The 16,955-nt window shown below is 41.2% G+C and overlaps 1 protein-coding gene across 6 annotated transcripts in view; it reads left to right on the plus strand.

Moving 5' to 3' along the window:
• The window catches only part of TRIM8 (tripartite motif containing 8), an 82,710-nt gene extending 70,228 nt beyond the window's left edge, over window positions 1–12,482 (plus strand). For all 6 annotated transcript variants that reach the window (XM_088448704.1, XM_088448703.1, XM_088448705.1 and 3 more), the window contains 3 exons: window positions 3,751–3,782; window positions 4,411–4,526; window positions 10,237–12,482. In XM_088448704.1, the coding sequence (XP_088304830.1) occupies window positions 3,751–3,782; window positions 4,411–4,526; window positions 10,237–10,844 (756 nt within the window). In that variant the 3' untranslated portion in view covers window positions 10,845–12,482. The remainder of the gene's footprint in view (window positions 1–3,750; window positions 3,783–4,410; window positions 4,527–10,236) is intronic.
• Window positions 12,483–16,955: the final 4,473 nt, after the last annotated feature.

Here is a 16,955-nt window from a genome sequence, read left to right on the forward strand (position 1 = left end):
AGACACACATACAATTACACAGACACACAGTTACACAGACCAATATCTAAATAGACAGACACAGTTACACAGACACATATCTAAACAGACACACACATACAGTTACACAGACACGCATCTAAACAGACACATGCATACAGTTACACAGACATGTATCTAAACAGACACACGCATACAGTTACACAGACACGTATCTAAACAGACACACGCATACAGTTACACAGACACGTATCTAAACAGACACACACATACAGTTACAGACACATCTAAATACACACATACAGTTACAAAGACATACTGTATCTAAATAGACACAGTTACACAGACACACAGTTACACAGACATATCTAAACAGACACATACAGTTACACAGACACACAGTTACAGACATATCTAAGCAGACACACACATACAGTTACACAGACTCATATCTAAGCAGACACACAGTTACACAGACTCATATCTAAACAGACACACACATACAGTTACACAGACACATATCTAAACAGACACACACACACACACACAGTTACACAGACACATATCTAAACAGACACATACAGTTAGACACACATACAGTTACATAGACACACACAGTTACACTGACACACATCTAAATAGACACACATACAGTTACCCAGACAGTTACACACACATACAGTTACACAGACACATCTAAATAGACACACATACAGTTACACAGACACACATAGTTACACAGACGCATATCTACACAGACACACACATAGTTACAGACACACATATACACATATACAGTTACACAGACACATCTAAACAGACACACACATACAGTTACACAGACACACAGTTACACAGACTCATATCTAAACATACACACACATCTAAACAGACACAGACACACAGTCGCATATCTAAACACACACATAGTTACACAGACACACATACAGTTACACACACAGTTAGACACATCTAAATAGACACACAGATACAGTTACACAGACACACATAAACACACATGTGTCTTTGTAACTGTGTGTGTGTGTGTGTGTGTATGTGTATATATATATATATATATATATATTTCTGTATGTGTGTCTGTAACTGTATCTTTGTGTCTATTTAGATATACGTGTCTGTAACTGTGTCTGTTTAGATGTGTCTGTAACTGTCTGTTTGGATATGTGTCTGTGTAACTGTATATGTGTGTGTGTGTGTGTATATATGTATGTATGTATATATATATATATATATATATAATCTAAACAGACACACACATGCAGTTACACAGACTCATATCTAAACAGACACACATCTAAACAGACACACATATACAGTTACACAGACACATATCTAAATAGACACACACAGACACACACACAGTTGCACAGACTCATATCTAAATAGACACAGTTACACAGACACACATAGTTAGACACATATCTAAACAGACACACACATATTTACACAGACTCATATCTACACAGACACACACATAGTTACACACACACATAGTTACACACACACATAGTTACACACACACATAGTTACACACACACATAGTTACACACACACATAGTTACACACACACATAGTTACACACACACATAGTTACACAGACACATAGTTACACAGACACATATCTAAACAGACACACACATAGTTACAAGGTCGCATAGCTACACAGACACACATACAGTTACAGACACATCTAAACAGACACACACATAGTTACACAGACTCATAGTTACACAGACTCATATCTAAACAGACACACACATAGTTACACAGACACAGTCGCATATCTAAACAGACACACATACAGTTACACAGACACATATCTAAACAGACACACACAGTTACACAGACGCATATCTAAATAGACACACGCATACAGTTATACAGACACACATAAACACACATATATACACCCATACAGTTACACAGACCCATATCTAAACGGACACAGACTGGGGTATTCCAATATAATTTAATGTCCTTCATACCTTACAGATTGGGAGTTGTCACTGATAGTGGACTGTTTACAGCTCTATTCCTCCTATCTCCTATGAAACATTGCAGGAGTTAGGGGTCTATTTACTAAGCAGTGTTAGGAGACAAAGTAGAAAGTGATAAGGTACCAGCCAATCAGCTCCCAACTGTCATTTTTCAAACACAGCCTGTGAGATTCTTATCACTTTTCACTCTGTCTCCTAACACTGCTTAGTAAATAGACTCCTCAGTGTTGTATCCTCTGCTGGGTAGCCCGCCCCCTGCTGGGACACAGCCACATCCTTCTACTCTATCTTCTGCCTACAAGACAATTTAGCTGAAATAATGACTAAGAGGGAGGTCCTTGGGGGATAGTGGCCCAGGGCACTTTACCTCAGAGCCCTCCTTCTGTGACCCATCACTCTTAGCAGCAGTTGCCAGCTCCTTGTCTAGGAGGTGGAGCTCCTGCCTGGCTGGGAGGGAATTGGAGGCACTGCAAGAGCAGGAGAGAATACCGCTGGTACTCAGGGGAAGCTGCACTGGGGCTGTACAGCAGACATGTTAGTAAGGGCCAGGGAGCATAGAGCAGGGAGAAGTGTTTCCATCTAATAAGACTCGCAGCTGTCGCAAGCAAATGTCAACTAGAAGAAGGATGTCTCTTTCAGAGATATCCTTTACATTTGTGGTAGGGAGCCTCAGCGGTGCCCCCTAGTGGCCGGCGCCCTAGGCAGCTGCCTACTGGTAACACCGGCCCTGCTAAGGAGAACTAATGGGTTTCCAAACTTAACCTAAAGGGAATAGAATTGAAAACAGAAGAGTATCTCTGGCACTGAGAAAAGTACTTTATAGATCAATACATCATTGTGACACTTCAGCTATGCAACACTAGTCCCTTACTCTCCATAAATGGGAGCCAAGCATTATAGCACTGTTACAGGTAGTGTCAGCACTTAACCACTTGCCTGGCGTAGTCGCATCTGATGCAACCACGCCAAGCTGGGCTTTCCCTGACATGGTCGCATCTGAAGCCCATCGGCGGCTGCTGGAAGCTAATCCTCTGGCAGCCATGCCGGCCCCTTTGTTTTCTACTGAGTTCACTGCTCATTCTCCAGGCACAGAGAACAGTCAATCGCCAAGTCACGCCTGCAGCCAGGTCACCCACACAGGTTGGCGCCATACCTTCCCCTCCCCCCACCCCCCCCCTCCACCAGACAATTCCTTTTCCCAGGCAGTTACAGCCGACAGTCTCCCCCCTCTCTTCTCCCAGGCAGCTGTGGCTGCGGCCTGCAGTCTCCTCTCTCCCTTCTCCCAGGCAGCTGATGGGCAGTCTGCGGGAATGAACACCCCCTACTGCTGGCTGATCTCTTGCAGAACTGTCACTTCCTCAGGCAGCGTCGAATGAAAATAGTAAGGGTAACGGGTTGCTCCCTACCCGCCATCTCTGACCTTTTACTCCATGGGTACTGCACCCCCCTGAATTCTCATACTATGACCGTCAGGGAGCATGGCACTGGGCGAAGATGGATAAGTGGGGTATATTCACGAATCTGGCAACATGAGGCCATTTTTCAGTCATTATTAGAATGGAATAAAATTGGCCTAAGATCTGAAAATGTTGGGAAATCTAACAATCAGAAGGTAACCGACCCCTAGGGCCTGTCAATGAGAATAGCACTGTATTGCTTCATCATCTTGTGACATACTTAAATACAGCTTGAAAGCCAGTTGTTGGACTATATGCACCATAACATCACTAACTGGCTTTTGTTTTTTTCCTAGAATACAAAGTCTGTGAAAATTTTGATGGACAGGTGAGATTATAAATTGTAATCAGGCAGTGTTTTATGGTGCACGTTTTGTTGCTGGGTAGAATGGTTTATTCAGCCAGGGGGATTAAAGACAATAAGGAAAAGCAGGAGGATTGCAGATTGTATTGTCTAGGTCTGTGTTACGAATTACGAGACTTTAACGATGAAGCTATTCTCTGATCTGCTCAGTACAATGACAATATTATTTTCATTACCATCATTGTATTAAATGTCCATGTTTTAAATATGAGGATGCCACCCCCTCTCCCCAGGATATTCATGAAGATGCAACCTATCAATTTACAATTAACTAATGACTAAATTGGAACCCAAAATAGAAAGTTAAAATTACACTTAAACAACAATAAAACCCTGAGAAACTGGTGAACCCATCAGTGCTTATAATACTATTGCTGGCCATATATTCTAAATCTATGCAGGGCAGCACATTGCATCGGTCATCTATGCTATAATTTGGTGATCTCTGCTAGGCACCGAGGCTTTGCAGCAGATGAGCCATTTTGATTTATGAACCTGTAGAGAAGTGAATGTAGAAATGACTTTCATGTACCATGTAGCCTGGAAAAGCTGAATAACAGACGTGCTTTTTTTTTTTTTTTTGGCATAACAGGACTCAGAACTGCACTGGGGGAGGTCTTCCTCCACCTAAAATTGGACATCTGAACTCCAAGCTCTTCCTGACAGAGATTGCCAAGAAAGAAAAGCAGATGAGGAAGATGCTTGAGGGTATACATTGTTACCTTCCAATCCCATCCCTTCCCTGGGGCCCTTCCTTGCCCATCCCTCCCTGGGGGCCTTCAGCTCATCAACTCTTTTGGCCTCCAATATCATCTTTATGCTGAGGATACTCAAATCTACCCCCCCCACCCCCTGACCTCTCCCCCTCTCTCCTCACTCATATCTCTACCTATCTCTCTGCTATCTTTACCTGGATATCCCAGTGCTTTCTTAAACGTAACATGTCTAAGTCTGAACTGTTAATCTTCCCACCCTCCCACCTAACTTCACTTCCCACAATTTAATTCTATATTGATGGCATAACCATCTCCTGTAGCCCCCAAGTGCGCTGTCTTGGAGTTATCCTTGACTCCTCCCTCTCCTTCAAACCTCGCATTAAGTACCTCTCACAGTCCTGCCATTTCCATCTCAAAAATATTTCCAGGATCAGACCCTTTCTCACCCTGGATCTACGAAGACCCTGATCCACTCACTGGTCATCTCCAGATTAGACTACTGTAACCACCTCCTATCTGGCCTCCCTGACTCCCACCTCTCTCCACTCCAGTCTGTCCACAATGCTGCTGCTCGGCTCATTTTCCTCCAAATGTTCTACATCTGCCTCCCCTCTCCTAAAAGTCCTGCACTGGCTCCCCTTCAGAACCCAATTCAAGCTTCTTACACTCACTAAAAAGCCTGCACCCATTCCTCTCCCATTTACATCTCTGACCTTATTTCCCTTCACCCTCCCATCCACCCTCTTCGTTCTTTAATGCATGCCGCCTCTCCTGCCAACTGATTACGTCTTCCCATGACTGCCTCCAAGATTTTGCACGCGCTGCTCCATACCTCTGCAATTCTCTACCTCTCCCTGTCAGACTCTCCACCTCTTTGCAAAACTTCAAATGGGCTTTCAAGACCCACTTCTTCATCAAAGCCTTCCATCTCTCATCCTAACACACTGTTCCATGCTCACTATCTACCCCATCTGTGTCACCCCGGTCTGTCTACCCCTACCCTTTCGAATGTAAACTCATGAGCAGGGCCCACTTCCCCTCCATGTGCTTTTCCTTCCCTTACGATGACCTTCGGCACCTAACCTATAACTTCTGCCATCCTGCTACATATTTGAGGGTTATGACCACTGTTGCAGCAATGTTTATATACCATGTACTTTTCCTGCATTGTCTTGTACTGGAAGTCACTGTTCTCTTGTTTTGCTCAATGGATTGCTTTGAACCAAAACTGAGAGAATCAAAACTTCTCTAATTGTTCTAAATTGCGCGCCTGCACAGCCCCCAGTGTGCGTTATAAGGGCTGCAGGTTCAACGAAAAAGGAGGTGAAAATTGTTTTCTTCGCACTTTTCGGGACAGCTTATATGGAGGAACTAAAATTATCCCTTTCTTTAGCTGAAAAGTGTTTTGTGCCTTTTATAAATAGATTTTATATTTACACTTATTGTAAATATAATTTTTTCCTCAGGACACATTTTTACTTCTACTAGTACCTCATGTAATACTGAATTGTTTAACCTGTCCCAACAAAGTATAAAAAAGAAAATGTATTTATTTTCCCTTTTGTGTTCAGTGTGTCCATCTTCATTATCAACCAGCATTAATTTAGCAGTACCTGATGCATGTATACAGATATATCAGTGGCTACATGGCTGTTTCAGTGGAGTTCCACCTTCATCCCTTCCAAGAATACAGATTCTTGAAACCAATGTGCCTCTGCTCCATTTACAAGATTGCGTCAGGGCCCTCCTTTGGATTGCATATGTGAACCAGGATGGCATACAAAGATAAAGACCCACACAGGCAGTACTGAAGACGCCTTTAACAAATACTCCAAGATTTACAATTCTGGGCTTGGAGTATTTCTTAAAGATGTCTTCAGTGCCACCCTGCTGTGCAGGTTTGAATGTGCTACGTCAGTTCATTTGTGACTGCAGTGCAGGAAAAAATGGCTGCCCCACTTGTGATTTGCACGAAAGAAGAGCAGCGTGCAGTGATTCGGTTTTTGTGGTCTGAGGGTGTGTCTGTTGCTGATTAATTAAGACTTTGTGCACAGTATGGAGAAAGTGTTTAGTCGCGAAGAAGTGTGTACGAATTAGGGGTGAGCGGGTTCGGATTTCTGAAATCCGAGCCCCCCCGATCCGAGGCAGATCCGAGTCAGGCTCGACTTTTCCCGCCTGACTCGGATCTGAAATCGAGGCAAAATGTCATCATCCTGCCTTCCGGGTCTCGCAGGTTTTGGATTCTATATAAGGTACCCGCGTCGGCGCCATTTTCTCACTCGGCTGTGGACAGTGAAGAGGGAGGGTGGGAGTTAGGGCTGGCTGGGCTGTGTAGTGTAGTGTAGTGCAGTGCAGTGCAGTGCAGTGTAGTGTTGTGCTGTGCTGCTGTTGTCCATAGGAGCTGTGTCCACTCCTCCAAAGTCCATAGGGGCTGGCTGGACTGTGTTGTGCAGTCAGTTGTTCATAGGGGCTGTGTCCACTCCAAAGTCCTGTGCAGTGTCCCAGTCCTAGAGGGGTGCTGTAGTGTTGTCCAGGGGGTGCTCTGTCCATCAGGGGTGCTCTCCCCCCCAAGTGCAAAAAAAAATAATATTTTTTCTGTGTATGTGAATTGTGTGCGCAGTAGCCGCACGTGCATCAACAAAGTAGTGCCAAGCGTGCGCCTGTGTCATAAGTAAAGGGCCATCTGGCTTGACCGTTAAAGGGTGCTGTAACTCCCAAAGTGCACTCCAAACAAAATAAAAAAATATTTTCTTTGTTTGTGAATTGTGTGCACTGTACGTGCATCCTCAAGCGTGCGTCTGTGTGTTAAAGGGTGGTGTAACTCCACAAAAAAAATATATGTCTTTGTGAATTGAGTGCACTGTAGCTGCACGTGCATCAACAAAGGAGCAGCGCTAAGTGTGCGCCTGTGTCCCATAAGTAAAGAGCCGGTTGGCTCATTTCTTAAATGGTGGTGTAACCCACAAAGTGCACTAGTCTCCAACAAAAATAAAAAAATATTTTCTGTGTTTGTGTGCGCCTTAGCCGCACGTATATATCAATATAACCTAAATGGAGGACCAAACTTTCTCCGATAAAAATAAAATAGGGAAAGATCAAGAACCACTTCCTCCTAGTGCTGAAGCTGCTGCCACTAGTCATGACATAGATGATAACATGCCATCAACGTAGTCTGCCAAGGCCGATGCCCAATGTCATAGTAGAGGGCACATACAATCCCAAATGACAAAGTTCAGGAAAATGACCTTTAAAAAAACATTTAAATCATCTGAGGAGAAACGTAAACTTGCCAATATGCCATTTACGACACGGAGTGGCAAGGAACGGCTAAGGTCTTTCCCTATGCTCATGACTAGTGCTTCAGCTTCACATGACGATGGAAGCCCTCCTCCGCTAAAAAAAAATCAAACGAGTTAAGCTGGCAAAAGCACAGCGAAGAACTGTGCGTTCTAAGAAGATATCACAAATCCCCAAGGAGAGTCCAAGTGTGGTGGTGGTTGCGATGCCTGACCTTCCCAGCACTGGACGGGAAGAGGTGGCTCTTTCCACCATTTGCACGCCCCCTGCAAGTGCTGAAAGGAGCACCCACAGTCCACTTGCTGATATGCAAATTGAAGATGTCACTGTTGATGTACAACAGGATGAGGATACTGTTGTAGCTGGCGCTGAGGAGGAAATTGGCAAGAAGGATTCTCTTGGTGATGTGGTTTGTTTAAATCAGGCTCCGGGGGAGACAGTTGTTGTCCGTGGGATGAAAAAGCCCATCACGGTCATGCCAGGGCAGATGACCAAACATTCCACCTCTTTGGTCTGGCAATATTTCTATCCAAATCTGGACAACAACTGTCTTGCCATATGTAAAGGTGAAATAAGTAGGGGTAGGGACGTTAACCACCTAGGAACATCCTCCCTTATACGGCACCTGCAGCGCGTTCATAAAAAGTTACTGTCAAGTTCAGAAACTTTGGCGAAGACCGTAAGCAGTCCAGGGACACCTAAAATCCCGTTGTCCTGTTGTATCCAAGCGCCTGCAAACCACACCGTCAACTCCCTCCTTGTCAATTTCCTCTTTAGTCAGGATCGGAAGTAGTCCTGCAGGCCATGTCACTGGCATGACTGACTCTCCTATCCGGGATTCCTCCGGAGGATCCTGCATTGCTACGCCGCCTGCTGTTGCTGCTGTTGCTGCTGCTGGGAGTTGTTCATCATCCCAGAGAGGAAGTAGGAACACCACTACTTTTACTAAACAATTGACCCTCCAACAGTCTGTAGCGAGGAGGATGAAGTACGACAGCAGTCATTTTGAAGCAAATCGTTTTGTTAAGGCTTTCCTAAAACAAAAATCAATTAAACAAACAGGAAATCAGTGTCTTAATATATATATAAAGGTCTTTTGATAACTTTGCAAAGAGGATGTGCTGTCATAATTTTCTCTTCTTGCTGTAACCACTTATATGCCGTGCACTCTGCAAATTTGTGTATATATATATATATATATATATATATATATATATATATATATACACACACACACACACACATATGTACACATACACACAGTCTGGTGCATAAATATTGGGACATTGAACGAATTTTTATATTTTGGCCTCTATTCACCACCACAAGAGCTTTGAGGTGAAACAAACAAGATGTGCCTTAACTGCAGACTTTCAGATTTAATTTGAGGGTAATTACATCCAAATCAGCATACATCTGGGTTCATTATTTCAAGACTTGGAGTGCCGCCTTCTGCTTGATCTATTTGGAGGGTTTCTCAGCCCATGTGGAGGGCACCCAAGCATGTTTACAAGCAGCTCACAGCAGCTTAGAGTGCCAGATACTGCATGAAATAAAAAAAAAAAAAAAAAAATATATATATATATATATATATATATATATATATATATATATATATATATATAAAAATTTGAAATGAAAAGGATATATATCTTTTTAAAATTACAATCCGTAGAGATACCGTTTTGATAAGGCTTTCCAAAAAAATAAAAATAATAAAACAAACAGGAAATCAGTATCTTAATATACTATACAAACCACATTATTATGGAAAATGGCTGTACAACTGGCATAACATAGTAGTTACTTGTTATTAAGCACTTCCTTTTCTAGAAGTATAGTACAAAGGGGCGCCCTTCCACTGTAGAAAGTGGTTAGATGCTCTTTAATCCTTCCTCCCCCCGAAAGATCTATATTACCATTTTATAATTATATGGCTAATCTGTTCAATTGGCGGTATTGTTTCTGACAACTGAAGAAAATTACCAAATAAGTTGCGCAATTTTATATGCAGGCTGATTCTTTTAAACGTGTGAATAACAAATTTTCTTACTACTACAGATTAAATGGGAACTTTTTTACAGAAAACAAGAGGGAATTGCTATAAATAGAAAAACTAGCAATGCAATGTGGTATATTTAGCACAAAGTATTCGCAAAGTCTGGCATTTCAGGCAATTAACTACTTAGTTTAAATAGGGGAAAGATGTTGCATATTGTTTGTCAGTATATTATTATAGCTCTTATAGAGCCCAGTAGACTACTGTATATTTAATCTTAAATGGCATGCAAGTTCATAACCCGACCTCATAAAATGGATACCCTACTAATGTCTAATTTACGGAGTTATTTAACATAGTTGGTGTTTAATAATTTTTTCTTTCTACACTTTGTCTTTTTCTCTAGGCCCGTTCAGCACCCCTTTGCCGTTCCTGCAGAGCATTCCTATGTACTCCTGCAACGTCAGCAGCTCAGGGGCAGAAAAACGTAAACATTCAACTGCCTTTCCTGAAGGCAGCTTCCTTGACCCAGCATCTGGAACCGTTAGCGGCCAGTACATAAGCCAGGGATCTTCCACTGGTGAGGGCCAGTCGGCACAAGCTATGGTGCCTTGCAGCTCTACCCAGCACATCGTCGGACTTCCTAGCGGCCCACAGCCGGTCCACTCCAATTCTGTCTTCAATCCTTCCCATTACCCCAACAGTTCATCATCTCAACAGTCCGTGCTTTCCCAGTATGGGGGGCGCAAGATCTTAGTCTGCTCTGTGGACAACTGTTATTGCTCTTCAGTGTCCAACCACAGTGGGCACCAGCCATACCCCAGGTCTGGCCACTTTCCATGGACAGTCTCTTCCCAGGAGTACTCTCATCCTCTTCCACCCACTCCTTCAGTAACACAGTCTCTTCCAGGACTTGCTGTCAGAGAATGGATTGATGCTTCCCAACAGCATGGGCGTCAGGATTTCTATAGGGTCTACGGGCAGCCTGCCGCAAAGCACTATGTCACTAGTTAACTTCTAGAGCAAGCTAGCCTTGTTTAATATGCATTCAGATGAAGATGCCCCCATATTTGGAACAGAACAACCCTTACCTTGTTTAGTGGTGGACAACTTGTCCACTTCTGAATATTGTTAACATATAGGATTGTTTTCTATTTTTTGCTTTTAATTATGATCATTCTGAACAATGGTGTATGCCTTTCCCATATCTAGAACAACCAGTTATTTTCTGTTTTTGATTTTTGTGGGGGTGGGGCTTGTTTTAAGTGCTTTGAGGCTTCTGCTGACGTTTTATCATTTGATGCAAACCGATTTTGAGGGGTTTTTTTCGTGTGTTTTTTTTTTTTTAGTTCCTTATCAATTTAGATGCCTATGTTGCTTTAGATATAAGCTGCTTCATGCGATAGAAGTTTTAAGTTAAAAGGCCACTTATCATATAGACGCTATTTTTTTGTTTCGTTTTCTTTTTTAATTGTATGTTTTTAGATATGTGTAAATACACAACAATTAGAAAATAGTGCAAAGTACACAAAAAAGGGAACTATAAAGTTTTGTTTGCAGGGAGAGAATATGCCAGCTCCTATACAGGTTTTTAATCATGCAGTAACGTGATGGACATTATACTAATACGGAGCTGTGAGTGGCACATTCTGATCTAGAACACCAATGAGTTCATGGAATATGATATTACTCTCTTCTGTACCTCTACTTGAAGTCTAACCTATCAAATAAGACTATTTCTATATTTTTAATATGTTGGAAATGGGAAAAAAAAAAGGCAGGGATGGGAAGATGTGTTAAAACGATAAATGTTGTACATAAAGTAAGAAGAACAGGGTAATTTTTTTTTAACTTTGATCCTATGTAACTCATTCAAACTAGCAAAACTATTAAAAAAACAAAAACAAAAAAAACAACTTATTTTTTTCTCTTTTCTAAGTATACAGTCTCATCGATCATGGACCAAGATTAGTGTTGCAGAGTACTAATAAATAAATATATATATAATTTCAATTCCCACGTGGTAAATGGTCTTTTAGCTTGAAAAGGTAATTTCTTAACATTTTTATGTTTAAAGTATTTTTTAACATTCCAAATATATGTTAAAAAAAAGTGCAATTCAACATTTCCTTCACTTAAAATTAGTACGTTTTGCGTTACAGTTAAAGAAAAAAAAAAAAAAGTATAATTACTGGAGTGTCACAACCATAATACATTAAAAAAGGAAAAAAAAAAGAAAAAACTTAAAAAAATAAATTACATAATGTGTATGTATGTACAGTGTAAGGTCCAGACACCACTTCTTTTTTTTTTTTCTGCAGCATTAATTAATGAACCATTTTATGCCATATTGTAATATTACAGCAATAAGACTTTGTACTGTATGTTGCTAAGGGACTTTAATGGCAAAAAGTGCATTTGCTTGGAAAGGCACCTGAATGATGGGCACCAATTGGACACCTGAACTATGGAATCGGCAAGTTCTGCATGACAGCAGATAGTGTGGCAATGCGCTCCTGTGTTTTCTTGCCTTTTTCTATATCGGTGTTGGATCTGGAGGTAATCTATCATACCATGCTCAGCTAAAAGCAGCAGTCCCGCTTACTTGGTCAAAACAAACAAAAATGAAATAAAAAATCTTTTTATAAACTATATGTTGCCTTTTTATGGACCTACCAATTATTATGAGAAGTGTTGCTAAATTTGGGTGTGGAACAAACACTGATTTTTAAATATTTTCGCCGGTTGCTCTTTTTTTTAAATGAGAGAGTGTACAATAATTGATTTCTATGACCTCCATAGTTTGGATTTGAGTTGGTAGGGTGCAATGGTAAACGCAGGATTTCTAGAGGGGGGGTTCCAAATACTTGATTTTTGCGTGAGTGTGGCCAGTCCATGAAGAGGGTATAATTATCACTTAATCAGCTTTATTATACGTCATACAAAGTTTGTGTCATAATTCCAGCATATACAGGATCAGCGATCACAGTATGCCATTAAATGCAGCAGTAGGGCCATCCTGCCTGAGCTGAATATTTTTATTTCAAATGTGGGCACGATTCCAGAGCATTGGAACTAATCCGGGCAGAAGAATCTAGCACTGCCCTGGACATATATGTACATATTGGTATCATCATACACTGGATAGTGTATTATTATATGGTGTTAATAATTAACCCTATTGATGGTCTATAGCAGTGCATCCCTAACTGCATGTTTTTACAGATCTCCTTATTGTTGCACAGGTTATTTATTACTGGCTGACACAAAAGGTCCACAGGTGGTGCTAATTATTCCATTTGTTATACCGAGAAGAACATGCAGCAGTAATATAATTCTATATTACTATTTATATAGTGGACATGGTGTGGCCTGTGGAGAGGGGTTTCCAGGCAACCGGAAACCCCCCCTGCGTTTGCCTATGGGGTGCATTCTCAATAGAATGCGGTGTGTGCTTTGCTACATCATACATTGCATACCCATGGGTGTATGATGTAGCAAACTGTAGTACAGACAGTTGAGAACTAATCATCTTCTACACTGAGCGAGTTCCTGTACTTAGTGACAGAGTATAATACTATTTTATGTTGTATTACAATCACTCCAGTTGTGATGCATTGTAATGTTTTCTTTGTATATACTACATGCAACCCATGATCCTCTATTCTCAGTTCAAGATACCTTGACTGGAATACAGTGGAAGATGTTTGCATCTAAACTTGCTCTAGGCCCTCCACCCTTTAACTTTTGGGAGGCTTTCATTCTAGTGCATGCACATAATTATCACCGGATTCTGTGGGATAGAATGGCAGACATGTTGTGCGACTCTTCAGTTATTGTGTCACGAGAGAGTTTTTCTCTTTATTTTAAAGTCTCTTTACTCCCAATGACAGAAAAGCTTTTTTTTTTTTTTTTCCAGTGTTTTAAATAAATTCCATTTATAAATATGAGAACCAATGGTTTCCATTTCAGGGTCATAAGTGTTATGGAAGCCTTAGAACAGGGGTTCCCAACCACGGTCCTCAAGGCACACGAACAGTCCAGGTTTTAAGGATAGCCATAGTTGAGCACAGGAGACTTAATTAGTACCTCAGTTATTTTGATTTAACCATCATTGCTTAAGCATGGATATCACTAAAACCAGGACTGTTAGTGTGCCTTGATTACCGAGGTTGGGAAACACTGCCTCAGAACTACAGTAAATTATTTTACAGGACAAAAAAAAATGTTTAAAGAAATTTTCAAAATCATGCAAAATAGAAAACAGATCCAAGGCACCCACCACTAAAGCAAAAATCATTTAATTGCTAAATACTCTATAGGTTATGTTTCTTAAAGAAGACTGCATTTTGTCTTATTTCCACAATCTTCACAATATACAGTCTTACAGAAACGTGTATTCGTGTGAACCACATACCCTATAGAGCTCCAAATTATGCAAGAACTATTTAGGGAAGAAGCAGGCAGCTGGTATTCTGTCTGTAATGGAGTGGCCAGCACAGTCACCAGATCTCAACCCCATTGAGCTGTTATGGGAGCAGCTTGACCATATGGTACGCAAGAAGTGCCCATCAAGCCAATCCAACTTGTGGGAGGTGCTTCAGGAAGCGTGGGGTGACATTTCTTCAGATTACCTCAACAAATTAACAGCTAGAATCCCAAAGGTCTGCAAAGCTTTTATTGCTGCAAAAGGAGCATTGTTTGACGCAAGCAAAGTTTGAAGGACAAAATTATTATTTCATATAAAAATCATTATTTCTAACCTTGCCAATGACTTGACTATACAGTATGTTCTATTTATTTTACAACTCATTTGATAAAAAAAGGTCAGTTTCCATGTAAAACACGAAATTGTCTGGGTGACCCCAAACTTTTGAACGGTAGTGTATATGAACCCAGGGTTCATGTGGGCATTCTACAAAGGTGCAGCAGTATATACTGTAGTGCTGGAAATTTGGTGTGTTTTGACCATTGTATTTAAGCACCTCACGTTGGCACAGGTGTAACGGCCGTGTCATACTTTATATCTCTGCATCCCTTATGCTGTCCAAATAAGAGGCACACTGGCATCATTTTCTGCCCGGTCATGTAGATCTATAGAGCTAAGGTATGCTTGCAGTGTGCTCGTTATTCTGGCAGCATTGCTGCAGGGAAGCTGCACTATTTTAAACCATGCAGCTCTCTGCTTCATGTAAATGTGGGGGCGCCTAGAGAAGGAGACCCCACCTATTTTCTGACCAAGGGGACATATCTAATTAAAGACTGCTGCATCAAAGGCGGTGGTGTCCTTTTAATTCAGAGTATTCCAAAAAATATGAAATATTAGTAGTTTGTAATGTAAATATGATTGTCAAGCACATGCCAGCGTCTGAAAAAAACAAAACTAAAAAAAACCTGTAATTAGAAATGTCTAGACAGATTACTAAACTCTTTGTTGCAATAAGACTTGCTCACTTCCTGAAGTCATAATCTTAAACCCTTTATCCTAAATGTGTAATCCCAATTGCAAATAAATGATATCCAAATAATAAAAAATAAAAATATATTTTTTTTTAACCAGTAGCTAGAAATAAGGTGCGCAGAATGTAGGCAACTTACAATTTATGTTACTGGTACGGCCCAGTAATCTCCTGAACTGCAGTTACTTACCTCTTCTGGACTAATATTCCTGAAGTGAGAAGACGTGTTAGGGAGAAATTGTATTTATTATACTCTCATCCATCTCAAGTTATTTACATAACATGGGATGGATGCGTGCATGATCGCATCACTTTCTGGTTATGGATTTAGATTTTGTGCATTCTAATGCATCAAAAAAACACGCCACTGCCGCTTAAAATGAACTTTGTCCTTTTTAATACTTGAGTGGGTCCCATTTTTCACTGAGGTACATATAGCAGTAATGAATAAACAGGGAGGTGAAATGTATATATTTCCTTCCCATATCGCTGTTTGGACAGCCAAGGAATGGTTTAGCTCTGCAGATCACCTTTTTTATTTACAGCACAGCAAATTATGCCTCGATTCGCGGAGCACTATTGCCAAATGACTAGATTCTAATGAAATTGCGTCATTGGCTCCGCCTCCTCCAGATTGACCCGCGAATTGCGGCAATTTGCTGTGAGGGGGCGGGGCTTAAGGACGTGGTGCCTGCGCTCCAGTCTGTCAGGGGGGGTTTCTGAGTACACAGAACCCCCCTCTGATGTGCGCTACTGTTACCAATAGCCATCTTGTTTATAACAAAAAATGACATTGGATTGTTTTTCTATATAAAGGTGACAAAGGCCCAAAATGTTGTTTAAACATCATTAAACCGAAGCTTCCGCTGCTAGGTTCAACAGCCGGTCATGTGTCTGCTGTGACATGATAGTGTGCAGGTTCCGTCACACTGTACTGTATTGTGGTTGCACGTTCACATTACAGTACATTTATGAAGCAATTTCCTCCTGGCACAGGACAGCATTGCTGATATCCAATCTTGACACAGTTACTAAATGCTCTGTTTAGATTGGGATTAGGCAATTTCTGTCTCCAGTGTATGTGGAGATGCAGCATCTCCCTGCCTGCCTTAACAGACCATGCCCTGGCATGTTGCGAAAATCAATAATAATGTGAATTTTCCTAAGGTAAAGTTTTCTTACTCTAATGGGTGTTGGTCACTTGTAATGTACAAGTATAAAAAGGAAATGGTGTAGGAACAGCAACAAGTTATGCAGAATCTGTCTTTTCTGGCCTTGTCAGTGGTCCATTCATTTCTACTCCCTGTCCTGGATCCCACATATCAGCCCTACTTTCCACTGCGATATCGTGCACGGTGTGGGCGTGGGCGGGGGGGTTCTTATTATTTTAATGATCACAAATTCAGTTTAAATCATTGGTGGAAGATGTATCAAGACTAACGCCTTCAACCTGATCCCTCCCGCCAGGCACAAAATGCTCTGCTCCTGGACTTCCCTCTTAATTTATGATTGCAGCCACCTGTGCTGAAACTCCCTTCTCATCAATTAATCCTTTCAACACAGGTGGCTGCAATCATAAATTAAAGGGGGGTATCCACTAGACGATAAAGTTGAACGATTGAACGATAATAACAAAATCGTTCGATAATCGTTCAAACATCGTTTG

The sequence above is a fragment of the Taudactylus pleione genome, unplaced genomic scaffold (assembly GCF_031769625.1).
Source record: "Taudactylus pleione unplaced genomic scaffold, aTauple2 ptg000464l, whole genome shotgun sequence".
Lineage (NCBI taxonomy): Eukaryota > Metazoa > Chordata > Amphibia > Anura > Myobatrachidae > Taudactylus > Taudactylus pleione.